The sequence below is a fragment of the Nomascus leucogenys genome, chromosome 13, assembly GCF_006542625.1.
Source record: "Nomascus leucogenys isolate Asia chromosome 13, Asia_NLE_v1, whole genome shotgun sequence".
Classification (NCBI taxonomy): domain Eukaryota; kingdom Metazoa; phylum Chordata; class Mammalia; order Primates; family Hylobatidae; genus Nomascus; species Nomascus leucogenys.
The window spans coordinates 35,128,179-35,155,825 of record NC_044393.1 but is presented as its reverse complement, the minus strand read 5'-3'; the positions used below and the strand labels follow the sequence as shown (position 1 = coordinate 35,155,825).

General features: G+C 43.5%; 2 protein-coding genes across 10 annotated transcripts in view; both read left to right on the top strand.

Annotated features, from left to right (window-relative positions):
• The window catches only part of ZNF343 (zinc finger protein 343), a 42,551-nt gene extending 21,250 nt beyond the window's left edge, over positions 1 to 21,301 (top strand). For 2 of the 6 annotated variants that reach the window (XR_004033098.1, XR_004033100.1), the window contains exons 6-8: positions 4,405 to 6,659; positions 16,467 to 16,678; positions 21,223 to 21,301. Coding sequence is in view for 2 of the 6 variants with exons in the window: in XM_003273426.2 (XP_003273474.1) it covers positions 4,405 to 5,900 (1,496 nt within the window). In the remaining 4 variants the exon portion in view is untranslated. Of the gene's footprint in view, positions 1 to 4,404; positions 7,246 to 7,660; positions 9,767 to 16,466; positions 16,679 to 21,222 lie in introns of those variants that run through there. The other 4 variants (XR_004033101.1, XR_004033099.1, XM_003273426.2 and 1 more) reach the window with 4 other exon arrangements.
• Positions 6,442 to 27,254, top strand: SNRPB (small nuclear ribonucleoprotein polypeptides B and B1). Of its 4 annotated transcripts, none has more exons than XM_012511845.2 (7): positions 6,442 to 6,659; positions 21,223 to 21,374; positions 23,130 to 23,241; positions 24,995 to 25,147; positions 25,666 to 25,804; positions 26,132 to 26,257; positions 27,097 to 27,254. In XM_012511845.2, exons 1-7 carry the CDS (start codon positions 6,462 to 6,464, stop codon positions 27,132 to 27,134), a joined length of 918 nt encoding a protein of 305 aa, XP_012367299.2. In that variant the 5' UTR covers positions 6,442 to 6,461; the 3' UTR covers positions 27,135 to 27,254. The 4 variants fall into 4 exon arrangements, with proteins under 4 accessions (XP_012367299.2, XP_012367301.2, XP_003273477.1 ...); XM_012511847.2 differs by having other exon boundaries at positions 26,951 to 27,245; XM_003273429.4 differs by lacking the exon at positions 6,442 to 6,659 and adding an exon at positions 17,727 to 18,293.
• Positions 27,255 to 27,647: the final 393 nt, after the last annotated feature.

Genomic DNA, 27,647 nt, shown 5'->3' with positions numbered 1-27,647 from the left:
ATTTATTTGATTAAAAAAATGTACATATATTTTGAGACAGGGTCTCACATCTGTCATCCAGGCTGGAGTGCAGTGGCATGATCATAGCTCACTGCAGCCTTGACTTCCTGGGCTCAGGTGATTCTCCCACCTCAACCTTCTAGTAGCTGGGACTACAGGTGCATGCCACCATGCCAGCTAATTGTTTGTATTTTTAGTAGAGACAGGGTTTTGCCATGTTGCCCAGGCTGGTCTTGAGCTCCTGGTCTAAAGTGATTCACCTGCGTGGGTGTCCCGAAGTGCTGGGATTACAGGTGTAAGCCACAATGCCCGGCCTCAAAAACTATTTTTATAGATTAAAATCAGGTTGTCAGTTATCCCTAAAGTAATTCATAAAGTTAACATATCCCAATAAAAAAGTGAAATTCTTTTGTGAAATTCACATGGAAAAATAAAGGTGGAAAAATAGCCAAGAATACACTGAAAAATAAAAGCCATAACAGGGTACTATCCTTATCAGACACTAAAATATGCTACAGAACCTTTAGAATTAAAATGTGTCCTTTGAATTGAAGCTGCAAGGAGAAAATAAAGAAAGAAAACATTGTGGTGCTGGCCCATGACTAGACAAATAGACCAGTGGAATCAGGGAGCAAGTCAAGAAGTCAACCCAAGTACTTATGGACCTTTGGTATGTGATGAAGGTGGCATCTCAAATCCCTGGAGTAAATGTGGACATTTTAATAAATGGTGTTAGGCAACTAGATATCCATTTGGAAAAACATAACATTGGACCATATACCACACACCATACACAAGAAAAATCCCAAATGACTAGAGATCTAAATGTAGAAAATTAAACCGTAAACATACTAGGATAGAATGGGGCTAAATATTCTATCACCTGGACATAGGAAAAGGTTTTCTAAATTTGACTAAAAATCCAGATGCCTAGAGGAGAAGAGTGATAAGTTTGACACTGTAAGCAAAGTCAAAAGAAAGGACTAATTTCCAGGAAATATTTGCCACATACAGTATTATCACATATAAAGGGTTATTTTCCATAACATAGAATGAATCTTAAAATTCAAAGAGAAGAACCCTAAAACCAGACAGGAAGAAAATAGGCAAAATACCTAAATAGACAATTCACAAAATAAAATATAACATTGTCCCTTAAATGTTTGAAAAGGTGTTCAACTTCACTTCTAATTACATAAATGCAAATTAAAACTACACACCATTCTTAACATACCACTGGCAGCATTTCAAAAGGTTGACAGAACACTTGGCAAAGCTGAGGGAAATAGGCAACATTATACACTGCAGATGGCAATGCAGAAATGCTGCAGCCATTATGGAGGGAAATTTGGCAATATGTAACAAAACTATATATGCATGTGCTTTGACCTGGCAATCCTACCTATAGGAATTTACCCTGAAGATTCATATCCAAAGATATTACACTTGTACAAGGTTATTCATTATAGCATTGTTTCTATATAAAAGGTTAGAGTAACCGAATTGCCCTTATGTAGTAAACTGGTTGAAGAAGTTATGATATATCCTTCCAAAATGGGGAAGAGCTCCTCTGAACTGTTAGGGAGTAAATTCTAGGATATATTAAGTGAAAAGAGCCAAGTGCAAAGAGTATTTTTAAAAGTGAGAAATTATGAGCATATGCATATCTGTTTCTTCTTTTTTTTTCCCCCACAAAGTAATACAGGGTTAATAAACCAGAAACTAATGAGATTGGTTAGCTGTGAGGTTATATGTGGAATTTGGCTGGAAGGCTATGGAAAGGAGAGGCATGTCCTTTCTGAATAGTTTTGCACTTTTGGAGCGTATTAGTGTTTAAATACTCAAAGGAATTAAATCAACAAAGAGAGGGAAAATTCCTAAAACTGAATACAAAGAGAAACAAATTTACCTAACTATGTTCCAAAATAATAACACGACCACAGGTAACAGGGGAAAACAACCCAGTTAACAGAGAGCTTTGACCATACTCCATAGTAAAATGAGGGTTGGCAAACTAGGGCCTACAGGCCAAATCTGTCTCACTGCCTGTTTTTGTAAATAAAGTTTTTTTGGAACAATGAATTATTTATGGCTGCTTTTCTTATACAATGGCAGAGTTAAGCAGTCGTGATAGAGACCATGTCACCTACAAAGCCTAAAATATTTACTCTGGTTCTTTACAGAAAAAATTGGCCAACTCCTTCTCTATTGACAAAGAAGAAGTGGGTGAACTATACGGACTATATTTTGTATATTTGTGTTTTGTAAGGATGTGGGTCCACAATTCTGAAACTATATTCCTTGCATTTTTTTTTTTTAAGACAGAGTTTCGCTCTTGTTGCCCAGGCTAGAGTGCAATGGTGCAATCTCGGCTCACCACAACCTTTGCCTCCTGGGTTCAAGTGATTCTCCTGCCTCAGCCTCTCGAGTAGCTGGGATTACAGGCATGTGCCATCATGCCTGGCTAATTTTGTATTTTTAGTAGAGATGGGGTTTCTCCACATTGCTCAGGCTGGTCTGGAACTCCCGACCTCAGGTGATCCACCTGCCTCGGCCTCCCAAAGTACTGGCATGAGCCACTGCACCTGGCCTTATTCCTTGCATTTTAAGATTAAGCAAATGAGTAAATATATCGATGATGCAAGACAGATCTCTCAACTATATAGTTCTTTAGAAATATATACTGAATTATTATATAGCAAAGGGTCATGATAGAAAACAGAGTTCCTCAAAATGGCCTCAGTAAATCTAAATTATCTTTAGTGGAATGATGACACTTTCCTAGTAAGGCATAGGGATTAGAATCATAATGAGTATACACGGGGTCCCTTTAACAGGGTGTTAAGTGTAAGGAGCTTTTGGTTCCAGTGTTTAACACAAAATAGACACAAATGAGATTTCTTCTCCTACTGAAATACTTCTCAGTGATGTAGGGTGTTACATCACTGCCATATATATTCAGACTGCAGTCTGAATGACTTGGTATGCTTCTAGATAAGCCAAAAAGATGGCAGCGAATCACAGTCAAAATATCAAGACAAAAAGTTCATGTCACAAAATACCAGAATGACCACAAGTCTTACAAGAGATGACTGGACAGAAATAGAAACAAATAATGAGTTACTTTGAGAACCCAAGTAAACCAAATAAACTCAAGGAGTGCTCAGTGACAGCAAGCAGAGCCTGATGGCTACTGAGAGTCTCACCCATGGCAAGGCTGCCAGACAAGCAGCTTTGAGCACATACGGCTCAGTCTACACACAGCTGTGCTCCTCTGGCAGTCCAGCAGTTCCAGCACTGGTCAGTGCCTTGTCAAAGCAACCAAAGGGAAAACACATTGTCAAAAACTAAAAGACCACAAAAGGTCAAAAAATCAAATGGCACAAATCATTTACTTAATAGGAAAGGAGACACAGCCGTGAAGAAATTCACTGTATAGTTTGGCAAGGGGGAAAAATAAAAGGTTTTAACTGATGGTTATGCTAATTAAGGTTTGAAAACTAGCATTCCGGATAGGATAGGATGAGTTTTTAAGGACAGATACAGTTGATTATAAAGATTCCAGGGTTCATTAGTTAGGCAGAAGTCTTCAATTAGGCCCCGTAGGGTCTGGGGCCAAGTATGTGGTCATTTGTCAGCATCAATTGGATAGATCATGTTGTGATGAAATGCAACATCTAGTTTTGATATTTTGTAGGCAGGTGCTGCTGTAAATGAAGTTTTTCTTTTTACTGATTTATGAAAAGTGGAAAGAAAGGCAGATTTTGTTGTTTTGGCTTGGTGCCAGAATCCTAAAATCATGGACCATGTCTTTCTTGTTCATTACTGAATTCATAATACTTAGTAGAGAACCTAGTACTTTGACATTTTCTAATAAGTCTTTGTTTACAGGTGGGCAGCCTGAAATTTATATTTGTTTTATATACAATAATTTCTTTAACCAGTATTCTATACACTTTCTCCTACATTCAGAAGCCCTCCAGAATTAGGGACTTTTTATGTCTTATCAGACCCTTTTTTGTATAATAAGAAAAGTCATGAAGGAGATATCCACATGTGTCATAGAGACCACTATCTCCAAGCAGAACAAAGAGTTGTGGACAGTATATACCAATGTGAATGTCTATGGCTTAGGAGAAGGCTAACTATAATTGAAGCTGTTTACAGAGCAGAATACTTACTTGAGAGGTTCCTGGTTTCTCAAGATATTTTTGGTGTGGATTTTCTGGATTGCTATAGAAAATGTGATGGAATGTAAAGAAATCATTGTTCAGAAGCAAATTGTATTGTACTTATATTATCGATTACAGGCATGGCAGTAAAACATTCTCTGTCCTAAGACAAGGCAGAACAACTCAGCAGCCCTACTTATGGCTACTCTAACTGAAAACTTTCATTCTTCAGCAGAACCAGAGCCAGAAATCTACACTTGTTCCTCCTGCCTTCTGGCCTTCTCCTGTCAGCAGTTCCTCAGTCAACATGTACTTCAGATCTTCCTGGGCTTATGTGCAGAAAATCACTTCCATCCAGGGAATTCTAGCCCAGGGCATTGGAAACAGCAGGGGCAGCAGTATTCCCATCCAAGCTGTTGGTATGAAAATGCAGAAGGTCAGGAGAGAGCAGGTGGCTCCAAACCCTGGTCTGCAAGGACAGAGGAGAGAGAAACCTCAAGGGCATTCCCCAGCCCACTCCAAAGACAGTCAGCAAGTCCTAGAAAAGGCAACATGGTGGTAGAAATAGAGCCCAGCTCAGCCCAAAGACCAAACCCTGTGCAGCTAGACAAAGGCTTGAAGGAATTAGAAACCTTGAGATTTGGAGCAATCAACTGTAGAGAGTGTGAACCGGACCATAACCTGGAATCAAACTTTATTACAAACCCAAGGATCCTCTTAGGGAAGAAGCCCTACATTTGCAGTGATTGTGGGCGAAGCTTTAAAGATAGATCAACCCTCATCAGACACCATCGTACACACTCGATGGAGAAGCCTTATGTGTGCAGTGAGTGCGGGCGAGGTTTTAGCCAGAAGTCCAACCTCAGCAGACACCAGAGAACACATTCAGAAGAGAAGCCTTATTTGTGCAGGGAGTGTGGGCAAAGCTTTAGAAACAAGTCCATCCTCAATAGACATCAGTGGACTCACTCAGAGGAGAAGCCCTATGTTTGCAGTGAGTGTGGGCGAGGCTTTAGCGAGAAGTCATCCTTCATCAGACACCAGAGGACACACTCCGGTGAGAAACCCTATGTGTGCCTGGAGTGTGGACGAGGCTTTTGTGATAAGTCAACCCTCAGAAAACACCAGAGGATACACTCAGGGGAGAAGCCTTATGTTTGCAGGGAGTGTGGGCGAGGCTTTAGCCAGAACTCAGATCTCATCAAACACCAGAGGACACACTTGGATGAGAAGCCTTATGTTTGCAGGGAGTGTGGGCGAGGCTTTTGCGACAAGTCAACCCTCATCATACACGAGCGGACGCACTCTGGAGAGAAGCCTTATGTGTGTGGTGAGTGTGGCCGAGGCTTTAGTCGGAAATCACTCCTCCTTGTCCACCAGAGGACACACTCAGGGGAGAAGCATTATGTCTGCAGGGAGTGTAGGCGAGGTTTTAGCCAGAAGTCAAATCTCATCAGACACCAGAGGACACACTCAAATGAGAAGCCTTATATTTGCAGGGAATGTGGGCGAGGCTTTTGTGACAAGTCATCCCTCATTGTACATGAGAGGACACACTCAGGAGAGAAGCCTTACGTGTGCAGTGAGTGTGGCCGAGGCTTTAGCCGGAAATCACTCCTCCTTGTCCACAAGAGGACACACTCAGGGGAGAAGCATTATGTTTGTAGGGAGTGTGGGCGAGGCTTTAGTCATAAGTCAAATCTCATCAGACACCAGAGGACACACTGATGGGAGAAACCTGTGTATGCAGGGGTCATGAACAAGACCTGAGTGACCAGTCAAGCCTCATGTTACCCCAGAGAGACACACGGGGAGGAGACCCTGTGTATGCAGATTGTGAGTGAAGTTCCAGAGATGTGTCAACCGTTATCAGGCATGGGAGGGACACGTTCAGGAGAGGAGCCTTATGAGTATAGAGTATGGGCAACCGTAGCCATCAGTCAGCCTTCAGCATGCACAAAAGAACACACTTAGGAGAGAAGTTTATGTGTAGGGACTGTGGGAAGGCTTTAGCAATAATCAACATTTACCAAACATCCAATGATAGCCTCATGGGAAAGCACCCTTGTCTGGGGAGTGTTGGTGAGCATCAGTAAAAGAATGGACAGTCAGGCACAAAGTGGCCCTCAGGAAGGAGGTCTTTGTTTGCAGGATGTATGGGCAAAGCTTTTGTGATCACATACCACAGGGAGAATCTGCATGTGGGGACACTGTGGACTTCTGCCCAGATGACCTTTTCAGGGCTTAACACCCCAGCTGCTTGAGAGAACAGTGTTGCTGCTGGCAGAGATGCATTCCAGAGATGCACTCCACTCTGGAACTTGCTCTCAGCCACAGGGAGCTGCACACACCACAGGGGCGATGCACCTTTGCAGGGGTAGCTTCTGGCCCCAACCCTTGACTCAACGGGGACAACTCCAGAAGGTCATTCCAGGTCCAGAGATCCCCATCGAACTGAAGGACCACTGGGTTGCAGACACATTGCAGGTCAGTCTCTTCCTCTGTCCAGTCCTGCCCTGACTCCCCAATGAATCCTCAGTTTTCCATCTCATTGTCTCTCCAGATAATTGATTCTAAGACATGTTAGGTATATAAGGAGTATAGATAAGGCTTCAGCCGTGAGTCATCCCTCAGTAAGCCCCAGAGTATATAGAATAGAAATTCTGCATGTGTGGGGAGAATGGACAAGGACTTAGGAAAAAGTCCTCATCAAAGAACAGCTTTTTTGGGACAAGCTTTACATGGGTGGGGAGAGAAAATGTGAAACACATTAGCAATAAGTTAAACCTCATCTTGTACTAAAGGAGGACACACTCAAGGAGAAGACCTCTGTGGGCAGGGCTTGTGGGTGGAGCTTCATCCTGATGTCACTCCTCAACTGACTTAGGAGGACAGTCTTGCTACCCCAAGTCACTACCTCACTCGCCTCTGAGGGGTTTACAGGAAATATTTTGACTCCCCCATGTACTCTGTATGTGAGCGAAGATGGCAGTAACTGTTAAATAAGCATTCTTTTCTACTTCTTGGAATCAGATGAAATAAAAAAGTAGGCTTTATTTAAGTAATCAAAAAATGATCAACTCGTTTTATTTTCATATACCAGTTCTTTCCCGTGTTTTCTTATCCGTTTGTTTTAGTTCAAAATTTCTTCAATAAGTTCAGGCTGTGTGGCTTGGCCACTCATCTGACTGAAAAGGTGCAAGGAATTCAAATTCACAGTCAGGGTTTCCTGCATGAATTCAACCCTTGAGAATCAATCTAATAGATTTTTTGGAGAATCTGATCCTTTTCATGTGGAGGAGTGATTAGGTTCTAGAGACAGGCCAGTTGCAGGGAGGGGATTTTCAGGACTGGGCTGTCTCTTCTCCAGACTGATCACTTTCTTCACCTTCTGTGAAAGCTTCCTTCCCTAGGTATTCTCTCTCTCTCTTTGTGTCTTTCTCTTTCTCTCCCCACCTCGCCCTCTCTCTTTTTCTTTCTTTCTGCAGGTGTCTTTGCTGAATATTTCTCTACTCCACTGAAGTTTTGCAGTCCTTAATGATCTGCTCATGTCCTCCAGTTCCAGGGACCCTTTAACCACATCCCCTCTGCAGCCTTCCAGATTGCAGAGGCAGGTCCTTTAACCATGCCCAAACTGTTCTGTAGTCATGAGTCATTGCCTTGGGCCTCTTAGCTACTCCCCATGTCAGATCAACAATAATAGATGTAAAGACCCCTAAACATAGCTCTGATACCATGTCCCCTTGGCCCTCCAATTCTAGGGCCCAGTCCTGCTAATGATACCCACACATCATCCCTCTAATAACTGGTCTGAGACAACCTAGCCATACTCCGTCCATTGTTTTTCAGGACAAGGATCTGCCCTTTAGCCACACCCTTTTAAAATCTTCCTCCCTCAGAGCCCAAGTTGCCCAGACTTTTGAATAAACTCCACATGCCCTGGCTCTGATTCTCTGTCTTGGGCCAATAACTATTCACTGGAGAGGGCCTTCCTAGGCTCCAGCAAATTTGTTTGCCCAATTAGAGTTTGCAAGATCCATAAAATGCTTATCAGGCTTGGAAAATCAGAAGAAGCATGAAGTGTTTTGGACACCTCATTCAAGGAGAGGATGAAAAAAGAAAGAGTTACTGGCTCCAAGGCCTCTCCCCACTTGCCTCCCCCAGGCATGAAGTTAGCTGTCTTAATCTGTTTTCTGCTGTTATAACAGAATGTCACAGACTGAGTGATTTATAATGTACAAAAATTTATTTGGCTCATGGTTCTAGAGGATGGGAAGTCCAAGAGCATGGTGCCAGCATCTGGTGGGGGCCTTTATGCTGCATCATCCCATGGTGAAGACAGTAGAGCAAGTGAATATGTGAGACAGAAAAAGGGGGCTGGAATTACCCTTTTTATCAGGAACCCACTCCAGTATAACTAATCCACTCCTGTGATATTGGCATTAATCTGTTCGTGAGGGCTCAGCCCTCATAACCTAATCATCTGTTAAAGGTCCCACCCATAAATCTCATCATAATGGCAATTGAATTTCAACATGAATTTTGGAGGAGACATTCACACCATAGCATCAATTATCCAGTGGCTCCTCAGAGTCAGGTCTGATGAGGGAAAAGGATGTGCATGTCTGGGAGTGTGGGCCACCACCCTTTGCCAGAACTACCCCTATAACCCCAACTTCTGATCAGAATTGGAGGCCACTGAGGGAAAAGTATATGCAGGTATATAATCTCTAGGGTTTTGAAGAGGGAAGGGGTAGTCCCTCCCCATTCCAGACAATCCCAATATTCCTCCTACCATTGGGAAAGAAAAAAAGCAAACAAGAAAACCAGCTCTTTTGAAAAAAGGAGTGGAAAGAAAAAAAATGATGCAAAATTATTGTTTTTTACTGAAATCCCCCATAACCTGTAGCGACCTCAGACATGGCCCAGAGAAAGGACTGCCCACCCTAGCCCAGCACAGGGAGAGGGGCAAAGATGTCATCTTTCCAGCCCTGGAAGGGGCTTCCCCAGGCTATGCTCACTCCCCTCCTTTGTTTCTAGGAAGGGTCACTAACAGGACCTTTCCACTCCATCCCAGAAGGAAACGGAATTGAAATGTACTGGAGTTTCTCTCAGAAGAAAGAGAGGTGCAAATTCTCCACTCCAGGACTATGGCTTTGGTGCCTAAGAAGGAGGAGTTCAGTTTTTGTGTATGAGCTTATTTCCAACATGAGATTGGTGTTCAAATGCCTGCAGCATCCAAACAAGTCCTATTAATGAGGGGACCAGATTGGATGGGGTGGGGGGTACTTTAGAGAACTGGGGGACTAAAACTAAAGTCTAATTGCTACCTGCATCCTTCCTGGCCTTACCATCTAAGCCTCACTCCAAGAAATCTTGAGCTCCACCTCTTTTTGGCCTTTTAATTTAGCTATCTAAATGTCCTACCCATTTCTTCAAACCATGATCTTGAGTTCAGAACCCACCATCATTCTGCCTCACTTTTAGTTTTAGAATTTCTTTTTATATTGATTTTTGCTGAGTTTTCTGAAAAATTGGTAGTGGACTGCCAGGCATGGTAGCTCATATGTGTAATCCCAGCATTTTGGGAGGCCATTGTGGGAGGATCACTTGAGCCCAGGACTTTGAGACCAGCCTGGGCAAAATAGTCAGACCTTGTCTCTTTGGGGAAAAAAAAAATCAATTTTAATTTGGAAACATTTGACCTAGTAATCGCAATGAGCAGAAACAACGAAATCCGACCAAAAAACTTGCAGAAATATGACTACCTAGAGTAGTCATAAGGTGGTACCTTGTGTGATGAGTCCCCAGAAAGGATTTGGGTTTAAGGGACTTTCAAGATGGCAGGCAATCTGACAGCACCTGGTTGTGAAATTAGGTAAAGTGATTCAGATTAAAGGTGAAATAATTTATACATGCGAGCTCTAACCTAATTTCAAAATATCTGTGCATATATTTCTCATATATCCAAAGTAAGTTGGCCGGGCGCGGTGGCTTACACCTGGTGCTGGGCTCAAATCCAAAACTCCCAAAGTGCTAGGTAGGTGGATCACCTGAGGTCAGGCATTCGAGACCAGCCTGGCCAACATGGTGGAACCCTGTCTCTACTAAAAATACAAAAATTAGCCAGGTGTGGAGGCACATGCCTGTAATCCCAGCTACTTGGGAGGCTGAGGCAGGAGAATTGCTTGAACCTGGGAGACGGAGGTTGCAGTGAGCCAAGATCACGCCATTGCACTGCAGCCTGGGCGACAGAGCGAGACTCCATTTCAAACAAAAACAAAGTAAGCACATATAATTTTTTAAATCATTTTTTCTGAAAGGGAGCAAGTGGTAGAGGATTCTTGACAGACATGAGATTCTCTCATTGCATAATCTTTTTCCATGAGTAAATACCATGTTATAGCTTTTTTATTTTCTCTAATATGCATGAAATGTGTAAAGGATAAAATCTACCTTCTTGTGGAAAGATTATTTTTATCTAGCCCCATATCTTATTCATTAATTTTAACCTAGAAATCATTTTGGAGAATAGCCAAACTCAGCTGCTCTTTGATTAAAGAGAAATTTGGGACTGGTTGAAGCACGACATTCTAGAATCCTAAAAAAAAAATAATGAAACAAGATTCCTAGAGTTCTATCTAACTAGTGCTCTTGAAGGGTAAAAGCATTCCTTCTGTGAGTTATGGGGCAGTAGTTGATGACTAGAAAAATCTTACAAAGCCAGGTTACACATGAGGATAGGTGACGCTCTTATCTGCTGATGCAGACCCCAAGACCGAGTCCAGCTTCCCTAGCTCGGCCCGCTCTCAGGCAGAGCAGTTGCTCAGCAGCGCCCTTACTGCTGCCAGCCATCAGTTCTTAGCTTTTCCCTGCTTTCCAATTCCTTTGGGAACTAGAAAGCGATTTTTTTGGCTGGGAGAAAGAGAGCTGAGTTTTGTGAATTTTAATGCTACTTAAAATCGTTTTTGTCTTAGCTTCCTCTCTTCTGTGTCTGTTCTAGTAACCTGTAACCTAGGTTAAAGAAGAAGGGCCTATACCCTCTCCTAAGTCACGGCCACTAAAAGTGGCTTATTTGTCTTTTTTTTTTTTTTTTTTTTTTAATAGAGACAAGGTTTTACTATGTTACCCAGGTGGTCTTGAACTCCTGGGCTCAAGCAGTTCTCCCACCTTGGCCTTCTAAAGTGTTAGGATTACAGGCATGAGCCACTGCATCTGGTCACCTGTCTTGAGAGAAAGGCTCAACCTGTAAAAATCTTAGGGTAAATAAATTGTGCAGTATTGGAGGTACACTTGACATAGCTAGTAAGAATATGAAAACATTTCCAATCAGATTTTCTGCTGAATATATTGGCAAAGGAATTTCATATGGGGCTGGAGATCTAGAAGAGATATTGCAGAGAATCCGAGAGGAAACTTAAGAGAATGAAAGGAAGTGTGATAAACAGCACTGAGACCAGTAAAAATTTGGGAAGTCAGAAGTATTGCAGTTGTCCAGGCAAAATTTATAACAAGCTATGGCAATAGCACAGTGGACTGAAAGAGAAGATAGACTTCATAGGGTTTGTCTCCAAAGCACTTGGTGATTGCCTGAATGTAGAAGACAGGGAAGAATGTAAAAGAGGACTCTCACAAACACAGCTTTCGAACTGTAGACACATTTGCAAAAGAGAAAAAGTTCTTGCCATTCCAAGAATCCAAGCAGAAAGTCAACACCCCTCTTATCTGTGTTTACCATAAGAATAGTTTCTTCTCTAGAGGGTAAGTCAAACTGGGTATCCTCTTTTTCCCATCTGCGTCCAGGATTGTGCCTCTCTATGTGGTAGAGTACGTCTGTGTGTGTATGTGGAATTGTGCCAATTATCAATTCATTGTTTGAGCTTCAAATTCTCCTTTTGTTGCCTGGTCTGTGAAAATGGACCTAGGCCCTTTATGTGTTTCCTTTGCCAGCTGGCATAAGGTTTATCAGTAGAGGGCACCAGAGCAACACTGCAGAGGGAAGGGCCCTCTTTCTTGGGTCAGGTGGCTCTTTGACCAGGTCCCTGGAGAGTACCTGTTTTTTTCTTTTCTTTTCTTTTCTTTTTTAAGATAGAGTTTCGCTCTTGTTGCTCAGGCTGGAGTGCAATGGCGTGATCTCGGCTCACTGCAACCTCTGCGAGAGTACCCATTTTTACTCCACTCCATGGCCACTGAAGTTTTCTCCCATGCTAAATGCCTGCAGGACACAGCTTTTTCTACCAATTGGCCACCACAGGAGTACGTTTTCTCCAGCTCTCCACTCAGGCACTGGTGGCTCAGTTGGGAGCCTAAACAGCACAGGCCTGTGCCCCAGCCCAGGCCACTGCTATACCCTCTCTGCAGCCCCACTGGTACAAATGCTGGGGGCCCCATGGGACTGGCTGTCTAGCAAGCAGACCACCTGACCTCCTTCTTTGCAGAGGCTCGAGCTTCCCCAGCCCACACTGACCTTCTCCTCAGCTCTAGTGCATGCACACCAGGGCCCCGGTAGCCACTGTTGGCTGTCCCAGCCCAAGCTATGCACAGAAGTGTACTAGGTTCTTGCAGCTCTCCAGCCTCCATTTCCAGCAGTGCCCACAGCAGTGCCTTGGCCGCTTCCGCTCATCCACCCATTAACCTTGGCTCCTGTTGTTTCCTTAGGCCTTCCCCACACAGACACCGTGTGATCCAGGCCTTGTGTCAACATCAACACCCCAGCTCTCTCTCTATTGCCAATTCCCTCTGTGTACTATTTGCCAGCTTTGGCTTGCTTGTGCCCCAGAGGGTTATTTCTGCTTGCCTAGTGACTGCAGACCAACTCTGGCCTGCACAACTTCCCCCCTCAAACTTTTCTGCTATCCAGTAGGCTGCAACTACAACTCCAAGAAGGACTGAACCCTAGCCTTGGGGAGGGAACCCTCCTTCCAAGTTTATCCTTGGGTAATCCCCCTCAGCTGTAGGATTTTCTTTTCGTATTTATATTTATCTTTGCAAAATAATTTTTTTTTTTTTGGGATGGAGTCTTGCTTTGTTGCCCAGGCTGGAGTACAATGGCGCGATCTCAGCTCACTGCAACCTCCACCTCCCTGGTTCAAGCATTTCTCCCTGCCTCAGTCTCCTGAGTAGCTGGGATTATAGGCACCCGCCACCACACCTGGCTAATTTTTGTATTTTTAGAGATGAGGTTTCACCATGTTGCCAGGCTGGTCTCGAACTCCTGACCTCAGGTGATCTGCCTGCCTCAGCCTCCCAAAGTGCTGGGATGAAAAGCATGAGCCACCATCCCAGGCAAAATAATTCTTTAATTTAAATTACTGTATGGTTTCTGTCTCCCTGTCAAACACAGATTGATACAAGTGTGAACGTATATGTGTGTGTTTTTAAAATGAGGGAAAAGACATGAATTTTGACTGCATATATTTAGTGAGTGCAGACATAAGCCAAAGAAATAATGCAAGTCAAAACTATTAATTATGAATACTCAGCTGGGGCTGTGACCCTGAATCTAGACACAGAAATATAATCGTCTACATCAGAGGTTGGCAAACTACAGCCTAAATGCCAATCCTTGCTGATCACATGTTTTTGTGTGGCCTTGAGCTAAGAATGGTCTTTACATTTTAAGTGGTTGCAAAGAACTTAAAGGATAATAATATTTTGTGACATCTATTTGTATCTATAAATAAAATTTTATTGGAACCCAGCCACACTCATTTGCTAGGTATTGAGTATAGCTGCTTCCATGCTACATGGTAAAGCTGAGTAATTGCAACAGAGACCAAATGGCTTGCCAACCCTAAAATGCTCTCTGGCCCTTAACAAAAAATTTATTGGAAACTAACCAGTCTTATACATATTTTAAAAAAATTTGCCCACCCCTGATGTAGACTGAAACTTGGGACCATTTTATCAAGTAAAGACCAAATGAATTGCCTGTTTAATCCCTGGCTCTGAATTCATGACCCCTTTTCCCTTATTTGTAGATTGGCAAACTAATTGAGTTGCAAGGCATCTAGAATAGCCAAAACAACCCTGAAAAAGAAAAAGGAGGAGGATTCACACTTTCTGACTTCAAAACTTACTATAAAGCAAATGGTAATCAGGATAGTATAGTACTGGCATAAGGACAGCCGTATAGATCGAAGGAATAGAATTGGAAGTCCAGAAATAAAACCATGTGTCAATGGTCAAATGATTTTCCACTAGGGTGCCAAGATTATTCAGTGGGGGAAAGAAGAGTCTTTTTAACACATGATGCTGAGACAACTGTATATCTACTTAGAAAAGAATACAGTTTGACCCTACCTTATACCATATGTAAAATATGAACTAAAAATGTATCAAAAATCTAAACGTAAGAGCTAAAACTATAAAACTGTTAGAAGAAAACAAAGGGGTAAACTTCATAATCTTAGATTTGGCAAAAAAGATTTTTCTTATTGCACCAAAAACATGAGCAACAACAAGATAAATTAGACTTCATCCAAATTAAAAACTTTTGTACAGGATATTATCAAGAAAGTGAAAAGGCCAGGCATGGTGGCTCATGCCTGTAATCCCAGCAGTTTGGGAGGCTGAAGTGGGTGGATTGCTTGAACCCAGCTTGGGCAACGTGGTGAAACCCTGTCTCTACAGAAAAAATACAAAAATTAGCCACCATGATGGCAAGCATCTGTAGTCCCAGCTACTCGGAAGGCTGAGGTGGGAGAATTGCTTGAGCATTGGAGGTCAGGCTGCAGTGAGCTGTGATTGCACCACTGCACTCCAGCCTGGGTGATGCGGTGAGACTCTGTCTCAAAAAAAAAAAAAAAAGACAACTCATAGAATGGGAGAAAACCTGTATAAATCATATATCTGACAAGGAACTCGTATCTGTAATGTAGAAAGAATTCCTACAACTCAATAATAAAAGTCAAATGCCCCAATTAAAAAATGAGCAAAGGATCTGAATGGGCATTTCTCCAAGGATGATATATAAATGGCCAACAAGCACATGAAAAGATGTTCAACATCATTAGCCATGAGGGAAATGCAAATCAAAACCATGATGAAATTGATAGCACTTCACATTAAGATGGCTTGAATCAAAAAGTCAGATAATAACAAATATGGGTGAAAATATGGAGAAATCAGAACCCTCATACGCCACTTGTGGGAATGTATAACGGTGAAGCCACTTTGGATAACAGTCTGGCAGTTCCTGAAATGATTAATTAGAATTATCATATGACTCAGAAATTCCACTCCTAGCTGGATACCAAAGAGGAATGAAAGCATGTCCACATGAAAACTTGTACACGAATGTTTACAGCAGCATTATTTGTAATAGCCAAAAGGTGGAAACAATCCAAATGTTCATCATTTGATGAACTGATAAAATATGGTAGTCCCCTCCTTATCTGAGGAGGTTATGTTCCAAGACCCCAGTGGATTCGTGGAACAGCAGATACTACCAAACCCTATATATACTATTTTCTCCTATGCATACATAGCTATGATAAAGTTTAATTTATAAATTAGGTACAGTAAGAGATTAACAACAATACTAATAGAACAGTTATAAAAATATACTGTAATAAAAGTTATATGAATGTGGTCTCAAAATATCTTGCACTGTACTCACGTATTTTTATACTGCAGTTGATTGTGGGTAAATGAAACCACAGAAAGTGAAAGATGGATATGGGGGGACTACTGTACATCCATACAATGGAATATTATTTGGCCATAAAAAGGAATGGAGTATTGATACATGTCATGACATGGATGAGCCTTAAAAACATTGTGCTAAGTGAAAGAAGGTAGTCACAAAAGACCACATATTATTATATTATTCCCTTTATATACATTTTCTAGAATGTCCTTCATAATATTCATCCTTCTGATAGATCTGAGTATAGGTTCAGGTCTCTGCTCACATACCACTCCCCAGAGAAGTTTCCCCTGACCACCTAGCCAAAATTGTACCCCATCCCTCTCAGTCCTCTGCCTTTATTTATTTTTTTCATATCACTCTAATGTTACATTGCATACTTATTTATTTGGTTTACTATGTCTTTCTCAGTAGGATGTAAAGTTCCATGAGGGAAAGGACTCTATCCCAATAACAGTACATGGCCTTAGTAGATGCTAAATAAAAATTATTTTAAATGCATGCATGAATGATGTGTTAGGCAGCTGGGTAAGGTGGGGGCAAATGAACAGCTGAGGAGCCAGACGGACCTATATTCCCACTCTGACTCCACCACTTTGGGCAACATAATGCATTTCTATGAGGCTTCACCTCTTCATCCACAGGTGACAGAAACGGGACAACAGAACATACCTTTTAGAGATGGTGTGAAGACGACAAAGCACCAAGGTGGAAGCTTTCCTTGCTGGGTTTGAGGAACAGCAAGGAGATTAGTGTGACTGGAGAATGATGAATGAGGAAAATGTTGAAGGAGACGAGTGAGGTTGGAGAGGAGTGCAGAGCTAGATTTTATTCCATGTGTGCTGGGAAGTTTTTGGTAAGTGGAGACCAGGGCATGACATCATCTGATATCCTAGTACGTTTAGAAGGATCCCTCTGGCTGCTGTGAGAATAAGAAAGGAAGCAAAGAGACAAGTTACAGGCTTGTTCAATGATCCAAGACAGAGATGATGGTGGCTATGACTAGAGTGGAAGCAATGGAGTGGGTGACAACAGTCATATTCAAGATAATTTGAAGGTGGGGGGCCACAGGATTTGCTGATGAATTTGATTATTCGATGGCAGAGAAAAAGACTGAAATATGCTTCAAATTTGTCATTTTCTTCTTTTTTAATCCAAGAAACTTCGGGGATGGGGTACACTGGTGAAGTGGTTTTAGAAAGAGTGAATAGAATCAAGAATTCAGTTTTCAGCATGTTAAATTTGGTATACCTATTAGACATTCACATCATGGTGGCAGCTGGATATAAAGGGCCAAGAGTTAAATGAGGAGACCAAAGTTAGAGGAACAAACTTGAAAGCCTTGGGTGTATATGTTGTATTTAAAAGTCATAGGAAAGGCCCAGTGTGATGGTTCACGCCTGTAATTCCAGCACTTTGGGAGGCCAAGGTGGGTGGATCAGGAGTTCGAGACCAGCCTGGCCAACATGGCAAAACCCCGTCGCTACTAAAAATACAAAAATTAGCTGAGTGTGGTGGCACAGGCCTGTATTCCCAGCTACTCGGGAGGCTGAGGCAGGAGAATCGCTTGAACCAGGGAGGCAGAGGTTGCAGTGAGCCGAGATTGTGCCACTGCACTCCAGCCTTGGTGACAGACTGAGACTCTGTCTCAAAAGAAAAAAAAAAGTCACAGAAAAAAAATAAATGTCATACGACTGGATGCGATTATCAACAAATATGGCTAGAGCCCTTATTTTGTGCTAAAGTGTTCTAGGCACTACAGCAATGAGTAATACACAAAGAGAAAAATTCACACCCTTATGGATCTTACATTCTAATGGGGAGGGGATAATAAAATAACTAACAAAAATATACAGCGTGTTAGATAGCAATACAGGAGAGATGAGGATGAGGTGGGTGGGAAGGTTATAGGATGGCTAGGGAAATCCTCACTGCGAAAGTGTTATTTAAGCTCAAGTCTTGAAAGAGGTGAGGGCAGCAGCCTTTTGGTATACGTTGGGGACTAGCATTCCAGGCAGAGGCAAAAGCAAATGCAGAGGGGCTGAAAAGGAGCACGTCCAGCCAGTGGAGGGAAGAGCAAGAATAGTGGCTGTAAAGGAGAGAGCCGGGGAGGGTGATGGGAAATGAGGACCGAGAGAGTAATGGGAAAGGTAGGGTGAAGAGAGAGATGAGTGTGACACAGAGCAGCCCTGAGTACGGATTTAAGCTAGGACGGTGTCCAAACAGGAACTGCAGGCTTTCCTTACTTCAAAGCGGGACGTTAACGCCCAGTCCCCAGGCCCCGCCTCTGCTGCTCCGGGGCCGGAACTCTAGGGCTACTGAGCTGGACCGGAAGTAGATTTTTACCCGACCGCATTTTACTTGCTGCTGCACTTCCGGTAGCGGCGGCGGGAAATCGGCTGCGGGAGAGAGGCTAGGCCTCTGAGGAGGCGAATCCGGCTGGGATCAGCGCCATCAGAACCGCCACCATGGTAAGGAGGGCACAGGTTGGCGGCGCGGGAGCTTCCGAGTCTGTTGTGGAGTGGGAACCGCGACGGATTGGGGAGGAAGCCGTGGGTTGGAGCCACTTATGGCGGTGAAGGCCTGGGTCGAGGCCGCTCGGTCTGGGCGGGAAAGACCAGGACCTTGGCCGTTCGGCTAGGCATGGGGTCGAGGAAAAGGTTGGAACCGGGGACGGAGGCCGAGGTCGCTCGGCAGGGGCGAGGGTAGAACCGCAGCTCTCGACACCGCTGTAGCCTTAATTCCTGGGACCCAGTAGGCACTAAGTTAACTTTTGCCGAATAAATATATGTCCCGGGCTTCGGAGCAGGCACTGGAGCCGCAGGGGGACCCGGTAAAAGGCTCAGACTTGTGGAAGTTTATGAGTCTGAGAAAGAGTTGGCGGAAGTGGGTGGAAGGGGCTTGTGGACCACGCTAGAGTCTTGCTAGGTCTGCTGGATGGAGAGGAGGGCGGAGGAGGGTGATAGAGAATGTTTGGAGGAAGAGTGCCACTCAGTTGTTCATTATATGTCTGTGTTTGCCTGTGCCTGACTAATCAGGCGCTGGGGCACCTCTCTGAAATATGTTTGCTTCCTTCACAGAGATAGTTGGGGACACATAATCTAATTCATTGTGGTCATTCAGTAAAAGTAACGGCAGCGGGGCGGGGTAAGAATGTTTTCTCAAATAGATGGTTCCTGAGCAGATTCCTAAAAGATTAGAAAGAATGTTCCCGGCGAAAATGGGGGGAATATTACAGACCCGGAGAACTGAAGGAACAAAGGCTGAAGGGTAACAAGATTTAAAAAGTTACTGGATTTTTCTGTGTTTGTTGACTGAGAAAAAGTTGCTGGAGGAGAAAGGAAGAAAGTAGGGAAGACGGGAAGAATTGGCAGGAGGCTAGTTACTAAAGGCCTTGCATGTTATTCTACCTCAGTGGTGGTGAGGCATGTCATTGAAGGATTTAATTTAATTTATTTTTATTTTTTTGAGACGGAGTTTTGCTTTTGTTGCCCAGGCTGGAGTGCAGTGGCTCGATCAGGGTTCACTGCAACCTCCGCCTCCCGGGTTCAAGCGATTCTCCTGCCTCAGCCTCCCAAGTAGCTGGGATTATAGGCACCCGCCACCACGCTTGGCTAATTTTTTGTACTTTTAGTAGAGACGGGGTTTCACCATGTTGGCCAGGCTGGTCTCGAACTCCTGACCTTAGTTAATCCATCCACCTTGGCCTCCCAAAGTGCTGGGATTACAGCCGTGAGCCACCACGGCCTGCCCACTGAAGGATTTTAACCAGCAAAATGACATAAGCTTAGTGGTGTTTAGAAAGATTGCTCTAGCTCTGGCATGTATATTCAATGGGACTGGAAGCAGGGAAACCTGGTAGGATATTGTTGGGATAATTGGTTACAATAGGCCCTGGATTCATTTTGTCTAGGTTCCAACACAGCTTCTCAATGTGAAACTGGGCAAGTTACTTAACGTCTCCCGGCTTCATGACCTCATCTGTAAAACAGGGATAATAATGGTCCCAATTTTGGGGATTAAATGAGATGTACTGTGCTTATCACAGTGCCAGATACACAGTGAGCACCCAGTAAACATTAGTTCAGCTGGACCAGTGAATGTTGCCCTAAAGGTTCAGATCCCTTGTGGTTAGAAGCTGGTTAAAATGGTCATTGAATGGAAACTGAACCACCTAACCTGAGGGTGGCTCTCAGTATCTTTGTGTGGAGTCAAGTTTTGTTTTTGTTTTTTGAGATGGAGTCTTTCCCTGTCACCCAGGCTGGAGTGCAGTGGCATGATCTCAGCTCACTGCAACCTCCACCTCCCAGGTTCAAGCGATTCTCCCACCTCAGTCTCCTGAGTAGCTGGGATTACGGGTGCCTGCCACCACGTGTGGCTAACTTTTGTAATTTTAGTAGAGACAGGGCTTTGCCATGTTAGCCAGGCTGGTCTTGAACTCCTGACCTCAGGTGTTCTGCCCACCTTGGCCTCCCAAAATGCTGGGATTACAGGAGTGAGCCACTGAGCCCGGCCATGAAGTCAAGGTTTTGATCTGCGTATTTGCAGGTTCAGAACTTTGTTGGCTGAGCTCACAGAGATGAACAGAGGTCCATAGAAGGCATTTGGTGGGTTAGGACTTGGGTATAGCAGTCAGACTGATGGGAGGATGATATACAGATCAAATGCCAGGTGATTTGTTTATAGAGAGAAATACAACTGCTTAGGGTACCTGACAGTTCACAAAGTGATACCTATATAGTCACTTCTTTATTTTAGCACATTGGAACCCAGGTTATAAAAGCAGAAATGTTTGTTGGATTAAAGACGATTATATGTCCAAACTGGTTAGCACCCTAACCACCAGAAGTTTCCCTCTGCCAAATATAGTCTTGGAGGCACACTAACAAATTCTTGATGTGTGGATTTCATTTTTCACCTTGAAGCTGATCTCCTTCCTGATAACAAGCTTCTTGTTGATTATATTTTTAGTTTCATCCCTATTCTAGCTCTTCCTTTACTCAAGTCTTTTTAATGAGTTTGAATGTTCCATAGCACTTGAGTCACATACCTATAATCTGCACAGTGGTAGATGGCTCTAGTATGTATGGATTGGATTATTTTGGGGACACCCTATACTCTCATCCCTGCAACTGACATGACATAGAGAAAGGCAATTATAATATGAGAAAGACCGATTTTAAGGGAAGAGAGAATAGCAGATTACTGGGTAGAGGTCAGGGCTAAAACAGGGTGGCATGGGAGAATTCCTAGGAAAGGGCTGTGAGTGGAAGATTGAGCTAAGAATCTGTTGAGAAAGTTGGACACATGGACAAGAAGGCCATGGGAAGTTTTAGGGAGGGCCAGAGGTGCTTGGGTCCAAAAGAGCAGAGTCTCATCCCTGTCCATTTCTCCTTGCAGACGGTGGGCAAGAGCAGCAAGATGCTGCAGCATATTGACTACAGGATGAGGTGCATCCTGCAGGACGGCCGGATCTTCATTGGCACCTTCAAGGCTTTTGACAAGCACATGAATTTGATCCTCTGTGACTGTGATGAGTTCAGAAAGATCAAGTGAGGAGTGGACTGTGGGGGGCGGAGACTGGAGGATGGGAATGGATTGAGTGGGTGGGCCAAGCAATAGACGTGGTGATGTAGCTAGTTGGTTCTTCTCTGTTTATTCTCCAGTTTTAGAGGGCAGACTTAAATGGGGACATTGAACACTAAGAAATCTTTTTCAGTCCAGCAAACCTTGCTCTCTAGGTCTAGCAAAGTACAAGTTGTGAAGGGCTGCTAGGCTTTTTGTTTCTCTGACTTTGTGTACCCCTGGGTACTGGGGTAAAGGGCTCTCATGTTCTCCCCACAGGTGTGTGAGGGGGGAGAGCTTGAGTTTCTGGCCTCATTGCCTATTTGTAAAGCTGTAGCCTAAAGGGCTCTCCCAATGCAGCCTGGTCTGAAACTGCTTTAAGAAGCCTCTGACCCTCTTCAGGGTAAGTGCTCAGCTCCCCATGTGGGTTTGGGGCCAGTGATTTTTGTTGGCATTTATACAAACAATTGGAGATATTTTCTACTTTGCTACAATTCCATAAGTTATTGGCTAACTCCCTTGCCTTGAGTCTCACAGATCTTAAGCTTTTGGCCCATTAAAAGATATGATCTATCTTCCCATCATGTTTTACATTCAAAGCTACTTGAGGCACAGAAAGATGATGTGACTTCCGTGGTCATCAGCTCTTTTGTCATATGCAGTGTCCATATTATTCTGTTACTCACTTTGAATTCCCTTTTCTGTGACCCAAGGTCAAGAAGTATAGTTTAAAAATATGGTAGGGATACCTGGGTGCCAGGTACATATTAGAGAGGGGCCAGCAGATGAGCGTGGAGCTACTCCAAAGTTCCCTCCTGATAATAAAAAATGTTTATTGGAAAATACAAAGAAGTCTATGAGTAGAAACTAAAATACCCAGAAGGGTTTTTTTCTAATTATGAAAGGACAATACATGGTTATTATTTTAAAAAATAAGAAAATGTGAGCCGAAAAAGGGAAAAACTGTCCATCCACAGACAACCAATTAATATACTGTAAAATATCAAAGCAAAATCTTTTGAGTTCTTTTTTTAAATCAGGCTATTTTTTCCCCTTTATTTTTAGGATCTAGCTTTAGCTTTTTTCCCCACTTTCCTATCCTGTTGCAGTTATTTTTCCTACTTCACATTTATATTTTGTTCATCTGTTTCTGGTTGTTGCTTTTTGGGGGTTTCTGTTTTTGTGCTTTTGAGGAACAGATATGAAATTTCAATTTCTGTGTATGTGAAATTTCTCTTAACCTTTTCCTTCTATGGCTTCTCCTATTTCTGATGTAAGATGAGGGGCAGAATTATAGGCCTGTGAGGTTGAATTGATATTAGAAGGACACTGCACGTAAGTGAGGTGGGTGGGAGTCATTTGACTGGAATTGTTTAGGTAGCCTCCTGATGTTGGCAAGACCTTAAGCTGAAGGGAGGGAATAGGGTCCTAAGAAAGAATACTTGGCTGAGGGAAGGGCCTTCACAGTTGCTGTGGAATAGCATTTGGGCCCGGCCTGGGCTTTGTTGACCTTGTCCTATCTCTTGGTCAGTGTGTCCTCTTGGCGTGGTAGGAAACAGGTAGATAGCCACCTAAGAGGTTATGTGTTCAGCCTGCAGAGACTATCCAGGCGGGCTATCTTGGGAAAGTTTGTGTACTGTTTGTTAGGAGATGCAGTATAAGCAAATCTTGGAGGCCACCAGGCAGGTGAACTTTATCCACCTCTAACACTTTTTTTTTGTTCCTTCTAAACCTCTCTTTAGGCCAAAGAACTCCAAACAAGCAGAAAGGGAAGAGAAGCGAGTCCTCGGTCTGGTGCTGCTTCGAGGGGAGAATCTGGTTTCAATGACAGTAGAGGGACCTCCTCCCAAAGACGTAAGTCAGAGCAGGAAGCCTTGTGGAGGAGGGGAGGCCCTACCGTGAGCCAGGCTCTGTGTTAGATTCTGTTTCATTGCAGTTCTCACAGGCATCCTCTGGATTTTGCCCCCTTTTTCAGATAATAAATGAAATCTTAAAGAGGTTACCCTGCAAGAAAGAAGTGGAAAAAGGGAACTAGAATTTGGGTATCTCTGACTTTAAAGCTCTACCTGTTTCTCAGTTGATGTACATAGTGAGTCAGTGGAGGGAGCACCTGAAGCCATCTGGGTCAGTTCTTAATGTGATGACAAAGCCTAGGTGGACCTTAAAAAGTTGTAACTCCAAAACAATAGGATATGTGTGTATTTTGTTTTGTACAGTTATAGTTCATAGTTACTGAGAATCTGCCTTGCGCCAACCACTTCAGTATTTTATTTGATCCTTTAGATCTCTTTATTCTCATCTTATAAATAGAATAAACCAGGGCTTAGTAACTTGCCCAAGGTGCCACAGCTACTAAGTGGTGAAACTGACATTTGATCTCAGACAATCTTGATTCTGTAAACACCAAGCTACACATAGAAATAGAGCAGGCTTTAGAGACCTAGTCAAATTTGTTTTCCCTTTCCCTTTTTCATTTGAAGGGTTTTTTTTTTTTTTTTTTTTTAAAGATTTTTAGACGGAGTCTCGCTCTGTTGCCAGGCTGGAGTGCAGTGGCACGATTTTGGCTCACTGCAACCTCCGCCTCCCGGGTTCAAGCGATTCTCCTGCCTCAGCCTCCCGAGTAGCTGGGATTATAGGTGTGAGCCACCACACCCAGCTAATCTTTGTATTTTTAGTAGAGACAGGGTTTCACCATGTTAGTCAGGATGGTCTCGATCTCTTGACCTTGTGACCTGCCTACCTTGGCCTCCCAAAATGCTGGGATTAAAGGCGTGAGCCACCACGCCCTGCCAAGACATTATTTTAATCAAAAGAGAATAATCCTTTTAACTTTTTAAAAATCCACGTATATTATCTGGATTTTTTTGTACTTAACACATAGTAGGCATATATTATGTTCTGTGTTTTCACTTAATGTTAACATTTTTCTAGTTGCTCTACACTTTTAAAGTCAAGTTAATGACTGCAAGATTTTCTCAAGTGAGTACAGAGTAGTTTATCCTAGTCATTTTCTTTTTTGGAGATTTTTACGTTTCTGCCTTTTCCAGTTAAAAATGTCTGCAAGGGATGTTAGCATATCTTGGTTCAAAGTCCATGTACATATTCAAATCTCTTAGTACCTACTTCCAGTAGAATTGGCTGGTCTAACATAACCCCATCGTAAACCTTTGTGATCACAACCCTTGTACCATAACCATGTCATTTGCAGATAAGGCAACTCAGCCTGGGGTTGTGGGATTATTTGCCCATTGTCACCTAGCGGATTAGAATCAGCTGGGAATGGATCTCATGTCCCTTTAATGCCTTGCCTGCTGAACCTTGAGTGGAACCCTGGCCCTTTGCTCTTGGTTTAACTTTCACAGGAGTGCATATAGGTGGTTGAGTTGTGGCATGTTTCTCTAGACTTACTCTTAAGTTCTGCCCTGCTTCAGGGATAACTCATAGTCTTGGATGGAGGAAGAATGGTGTTGGCACACATGGAGAGGTAGTATTTATAAGCTATTTCGATGCCCTCTAAATCTGAGGGACTCTCTTGGCAATGATATTCCAAAGTATACTTCTGATCTTTAGGCCACTGGGCATCAGAGCGTATTTGTTTATTTTTCAGACTGGTATTGCTCGAGTTCCACTTGCTGGAGCTGCCGGGGGCCCAGGGATCGGCAGGGCTGCTGGCAGAGGAATCCCAGCTGGGGTTCCCATGCCCCAGGCTCCTGCAGGACTTGCTGGGCCAGTCCGTGGGGTTGGCGGGCCATCCCAACAGGTGAGGAGTTGGGGAAAGGGTACCACCTCCTGGTGGCTAAAATAAAGGATAAAGGGGAGGGCCCATAGTTTCAAAAGGGTCCAGAGTGACCAACCTATGATTGTCAGACTATCAGTGTTTCACTGCGGTTTATACATGGCCCTAGAATCAAGTGAAAAGGATAATTTGCCATTGTAAATTATGTTGATGCTATTAAACAGATGTACGAATTAGCCAACTGTATTTAAGGAAAATATTTCCATGACAGCATTTGAAATCATGAGTCATATTTGAAAATGCAGTTGCCTTCTCTCACTTGGATTGGACATCCTTGCATTCAGGTCTAGAAGATGGGAGTTGGGCATATCAGGCTTGATCTTTCCCGACGTGGTTTTGGATAGGAAGTCTGATGCTGAGAGTTATAGCATTAAGGGATTTGGTGTCTGCTATTTCTCGCTGTCCTTCCCCAAGTTGGGGAGGAGAGTGGGAAGCTGCATTGTACTGTACTCTTCTAACTCTTTCTTCTTATGTCCTCTTAGGTTATGACCCCACAAGGTAGAGGTACTGTTGCAGCCGCTGCAGCTGCTGCCACAGCCAGTATTGCCGGGGCCCCGACCCAGTACCCACCTGGCCGTGGAGGTCCTCCCCCACCTATGGGCCGAGGAGCACCCCCTCCAGGTGAGGAGCCCATAGGGAGACCAGTGCTAATTGACAGAAGATGCCTTAGCTGGATTAATGATGAGATACAGCCTTGACTGAAACTGATGATGAGTTTGTGTAATTAAGCAGGATTACTCTGAGATCCAGCGTGGCTGACTGATGAGACTAGGTGGACAAGAGCCATTGGGAGCCCTAGGTGTTAGGCTCAAATGTCAGTTTTCTGGGAGCTGCTGAGAGGGTGGAAGGGTCCATCTATCTCAGAACTTGGTGGAAAGCTTTGTAGATTTTTTGCTACCTTTTCAAGATAGACACTTGAGCTATATTCTTGGGGCTTTTCTCTTGCAGGCATGATGGGCCCACCTCCTGGTATGAGGCCTCCTATGGGTCCCCCAATGGGGATCCCCCCTGGAAGAGGGACTCCAATGGGCATGCCCCCTCCGGGAATGCGGCCTCCTCCCCCTGGGATGCGAGGTAAGTGCCTGCAGTGGTGACTTTGGCGTCTTTCCCTAGAGCCTAGTGGGATAGGAAATGGAAGGAAGATGGCATTTAGACCATATCCCATGGGCTTTCAAGCCTTAAATCTAGGGAAATCCAGAAAGCAAAGAGAAGAGGGAACATTTCTTAAATTGGGCTTACCTCCCCTCTTAGAACAGTTAGAGCAGCCCTGCACCCAGGGTGTTTCTCAGTATCTAAGGCAGCGGCCTCAGGACACTGAAATAATGCATTCTGAGGATCCTTAACAAAAGTTATGAGATTGTCTTATGCTCTTTGGTTTGACAGTGCCTAGTAATTAAGAGGGGCTCTGGGCTTTGCTATACTATTATGGATTTCTCTTTAACTTCAGTTGGAGAAATTCTGAGATCAGTCCCCACATGGATGAGAAAATAGGCCCCCAGAGAGTTTGGACTCCAAGCCCAGTGTTCTTTCCCCATAAGATAACCCATGGGCAAACTTGGTGACCCCTGTTTCTCTAGTCTGGGTTATTCCTCTATGGGTTTTTATAGGCATAGGAACCCAGTCAGCCTCAGAGTAGTCCCTAGTTAACACATATGCCATGTATACCCCTCTCCTCACTCGAGTACTGCAGGGCGTGGGAGGCCGGGGCAGGGTTGGGGATTCAAGTTGCAGATCAGGCACTGACTAAACTTCTTACTCTTACTTCAGGCCTTCTTTGACCCTTGGCCACAGAGTATGGAAGTAGCTCCGCAGAGGCGTGGGCTCGATTCCTCAGGGCCACGTTACCACAGACCTGTTTGTTTCTTATGCTGTTGTTCGTGGAGTCTCATGGGATTGTCTGGTTTCCCTTACAGGGCCCCCTCCCCCGGGAATGCGCCCACCAAGGCCCTAGACTCATCTTGGCCCTCCTCAGCTCCCTGCCTGTTTCCTGTAAGGCTGTACATAGTCCTTTTATTTCCTTGTGGCCTATAAAACTAGTTTATAATAAACTTAAGAGAACATTGTAATTGCACCTATGTATCTTTATTTTTAGAAAAATATTTGATGTATTGGGTGCTTAATAGAGTCAAGAAGGGTTGCCTTGGAAAAAATGAACCCTGATCTTCGCTTCTTCCCTATAAAATATTTTACTACCCATTTGCATCTGTACTCCCTCATACACTTAAGTTAATTACAAAATTCAACGTTTTCACTTATCAAATTCAAAGATCAGTTTTGTTGAAATCAATACCCATAATATCCTCTTGGGAAGGCACTTATCTAGATAGCTCCTCCATGAAGCAAATGCTAAAAATGAAAATTCTGCTGGGAGAGGAACAATTTTGGCATAACTTTCTGCCAGGGTCACACACATAACATATAACCTAACGTAACTTTTGAGTTGTGGTATCTTCATGATTTCATC